We start from the raw sequence: 3153 nt of genomic DNA, 5'->3' as shown, positions 1-3153 counted from the left end.
CACATACATATGGTCACCTTATTTTTGATAAAGGAGGCAAGAATATACAATGGAGAAAAGACAGCCTCTTCAATAAGTGGTGCTCGGAAAACTGGACAGCTACATGTAAAAGAGTGAAATTACAACACTCCCTAACACCATAAACAAAAATAAACTCAAAATGGATTAAAGACCTCCATGTAAGGCCAGACACTATCAAACTCTTAGAGGAAAACAATGGCAGTACACTCTATGTAAAGAATCACAGCAAGATCCTTTTTGGCCCACCTCCTGGGGAAATGGAAATAAAAACAAAAATAAACAAATGGGACCAAATGAAACTTAAAAGCTTTTGCACAACAAACAAACCATAAACAAGACGAAAAGACAACCCTCAGAATGGGAGGAAATATTTGTAAACGAAGCAACTGACAGCAGATTAGTCTCCAAAATTTACAAGCAGCACATGCAGCTCATTATCAAAAAAACAAACAAACCAATCCAAAAATGGGCCGAAGACTTAAATAGACATTTCTCAAAAAAAAAGATATACAGATTGAAATCAAACACATAAAAGCCTGCTCAACATCATTAATCATTAGAGAAATGCAAATCAAAACTATACTGAGGTATCACTTCACACTGGTCAGTATGACCATCATCAAAAATCTACAAATAACAAATGCTGAAGAGGGTGTGGAGAAAAGGGAACTCTGTTGCACTCTTGGTGGGAATGTAAATTGATACAGCCACTATGGAGAACAGTGTACAGGTTCTTTAAATACTAAAAATAGAGCTACCATATGGGCCAGCAATCCCACTACTCGGCATATACCCTGACAAAACCATAATTCAAAAATAGTCATGTACCACAATCTTCATCGCAGCTCTATTTACAATAGCCAGGACATGGAAGCAACCTAAGTGTCTATCGACAGATGAATGGATAAAGAAAATGTGGTGCATATATACAATGGAATATTACTCAGTCATAAAAGGAAAAGATATTGAGTTTTTTGTAATTAGGTGGATGGAGCTGAGGTCTGTCATACAGAGTGAAGGAAGTCAGAAAGAGAGAAACAAATATTGTATGATAATATATATATGGCATGTACAAAAAAAATTGTGAAGAAACTAGGGGAAGGACACAGGCATATTGAATGGACTTGAGGACAAGGGAAGGGAGAAAGGTAAGCTGGGACGAAGTGAGAGAGTGTCATGGACATATATACTCTACCAAATGTAAAATCAATAGCTAGTGGGAAGCATCCACATAGCACAAGGAGATCAGCTCGGTGCTTTGTGACCACATAGAGGTATGGGATAGGAAGGGAGATGCAAAAGGGAGCAGATATAGGGATATATGTATGTGTATGGCTGATTCACTTTGTTATAAAGCAGAAGTTAGCACACCATAGTAGAACAATTATATTCCAATAAAGATGTTTTTTAAAAATACAGTTAAATTGGAAAAGAAAATGAACACAGAATATGAAAGGGTAATAGAGTTTAAGAATCTCCCTGTTTTCTGTACTAGGTATGTCTGAGCCACTTTCCTGCTGGAGCAAACATGGCGGTGGTGGTGATGGTGGTGATGGTGATGATGAAGCAGACAGTGATGATGGGCCACCTCACAAAATGCTAATTATGTGTCCATCATTGTGCTAACTGAATTACACAGATTCATTTAATTTCTAAGCATAAGAAAGTGGGCACTCTAAATGTGATTTTCCCTACATTTTAATAAGGGATTCAAATCCTGAGGAGTTACATAATTTGTTCCTCAAATCAATCAAGCAAGAAGTAAAAAAAAAAAATAACCTGGATTTGAAATTATACAGAAATAATCATCGATAGGTCTCAAAATTCAGATAAAACTTATTGTGAGAGCCTGAAACGTGGGGTCAAAGAAGGACAGAAATCAACCAAAATTATGATATGGTATAGCAAAAAGCAGGTTGTAAAAGAAAGAAAATATTTTTACCATCAAACAAAAGAACTGTATTTTATTCAAGACGTGGAGGATAAGGAACAAATGCTCAGCTGGTAGGAACCCCTGTCCAGGTGACAGACAGACACAGAAGATATCAACAGATTCCTCAGAGGGCGCCCAGGAGGAGAGCTGCTGCTCTTCCTTCTGAGGCTCTGTGATGCTTTCTCGGGTACGTCTCAGAGGGAAGCGGTATAACGCAGCCTCAGATAGGAAACCTCTGACGGACAGGAATCACCGCACGCATACTGCAGGCTGAAGGGTGGAGAAGCTTCTTCTGTATCCATGATAGGCTTTAAAGAGAAGATGAAGGTAGAGCTGTGGAACTCGGTGAGCCAATTGTCCTTATCCTTTCCTGATCCATATAAACGCTGAAGCTGTTCCTTGTTCTTGGGTGGGCACTTCTGCTGGCATTGTTGGGGAGGTGGCACAGGAGGGCATTTCTGCTGGCACTGCTGAGGTGGGCATGGCTCAGGGCCCTTTATACGTGGGCAAGGTTCTGGACACTTGGGAGGTGAGCAAGGATCAGGGCACTTAGGTGGGCACACTGGAGGTGGCTGGCAAGGCTGCTTGCACTGCTGCTGTTCAGAAGACCTCTTTCTGGAGTCTTAATATCTGAAAGAAAGTATATGACCGTGTTCACAAGAAGGAATTCTTACAGAGAAGAGCGGAAAAGCTTGTGTAATAACAACAGATACTATCTCGGCAATCTCTAAGCATGGGCTTTAATATCTTTAATACCTTTCAATGAATTTCTGACTTCTCTCTCGCTCTTTAGCAAATCGATACATCACCCCAGAGAAAAACTTTTCTTTTCTCACACAACTTTTCCAAAGAAAATATCTTTATTTGAAAGAAACAAGCAGGTGTTTTTACTTTTATTTCTTTTTCTTTTTTATGAAAACAACATGTTCAAAAAAGGCCAACACAAGCTCTAAAATCCTGGGCAAGCTCACAAGCAATTGCTATCATCGTCTTCTCTCATGAGGTACCAACAGAATGACATATACAGAGCAAAGGACAATCAGGAAGAATGTAAGGACCTCACACCTTCTAAGATAAATGCCTCTAACATCAGAGCAGAGGGACACCAAAAAGGCGTAAGAAAGGGAAAATACTGTATTCTTTATCTTTCATGTCAAAATTTCCTATCAATTTCTTCTTCAATACAAGAATTCAAACAA

The 3153-nt window shown here is 39.1% G+C and overlaps 1 protein-coding gene across 1 annotated transcript; it reads right to left on the bottom strand.

Annotated features, from left to right (window-relative positions):
• Positions 1-2053: 2053 nt before the first annotated feature.
• On the bottom strand, positions 2054-2577 carry LOC309648244 (uncharacterized protein; the record flags this gene model as incomplete). Its single annotated transcript, XM_082436698.1, has 1 exon — positions 2054-2577. A coding segment is annotated over one exon (429 nt), but the record flags the coding sequence as incomplete, so codon positions are not given.
• Between the last annotated feature and the right edge of the window lie 576 nt (positions 2578-3153).

Source organism: Balaenoptera physalus (assembly GCF_965194825.1).
Source record: "Balaenoptera physalus genome assembly, chromosome: 1".
Lineage (NCBI taxonomy): Eukaryota > Metazoa > Chordata > Mammalia > Artiodactyla > Balaenopteridae > Balaenoptera > Balaenoptera physalus.
The sequence above is the reverse complement of the archived record's forward strand: the minus strand, read 5'-3'. Positions and strand labels throughout refer to the sequence as shown.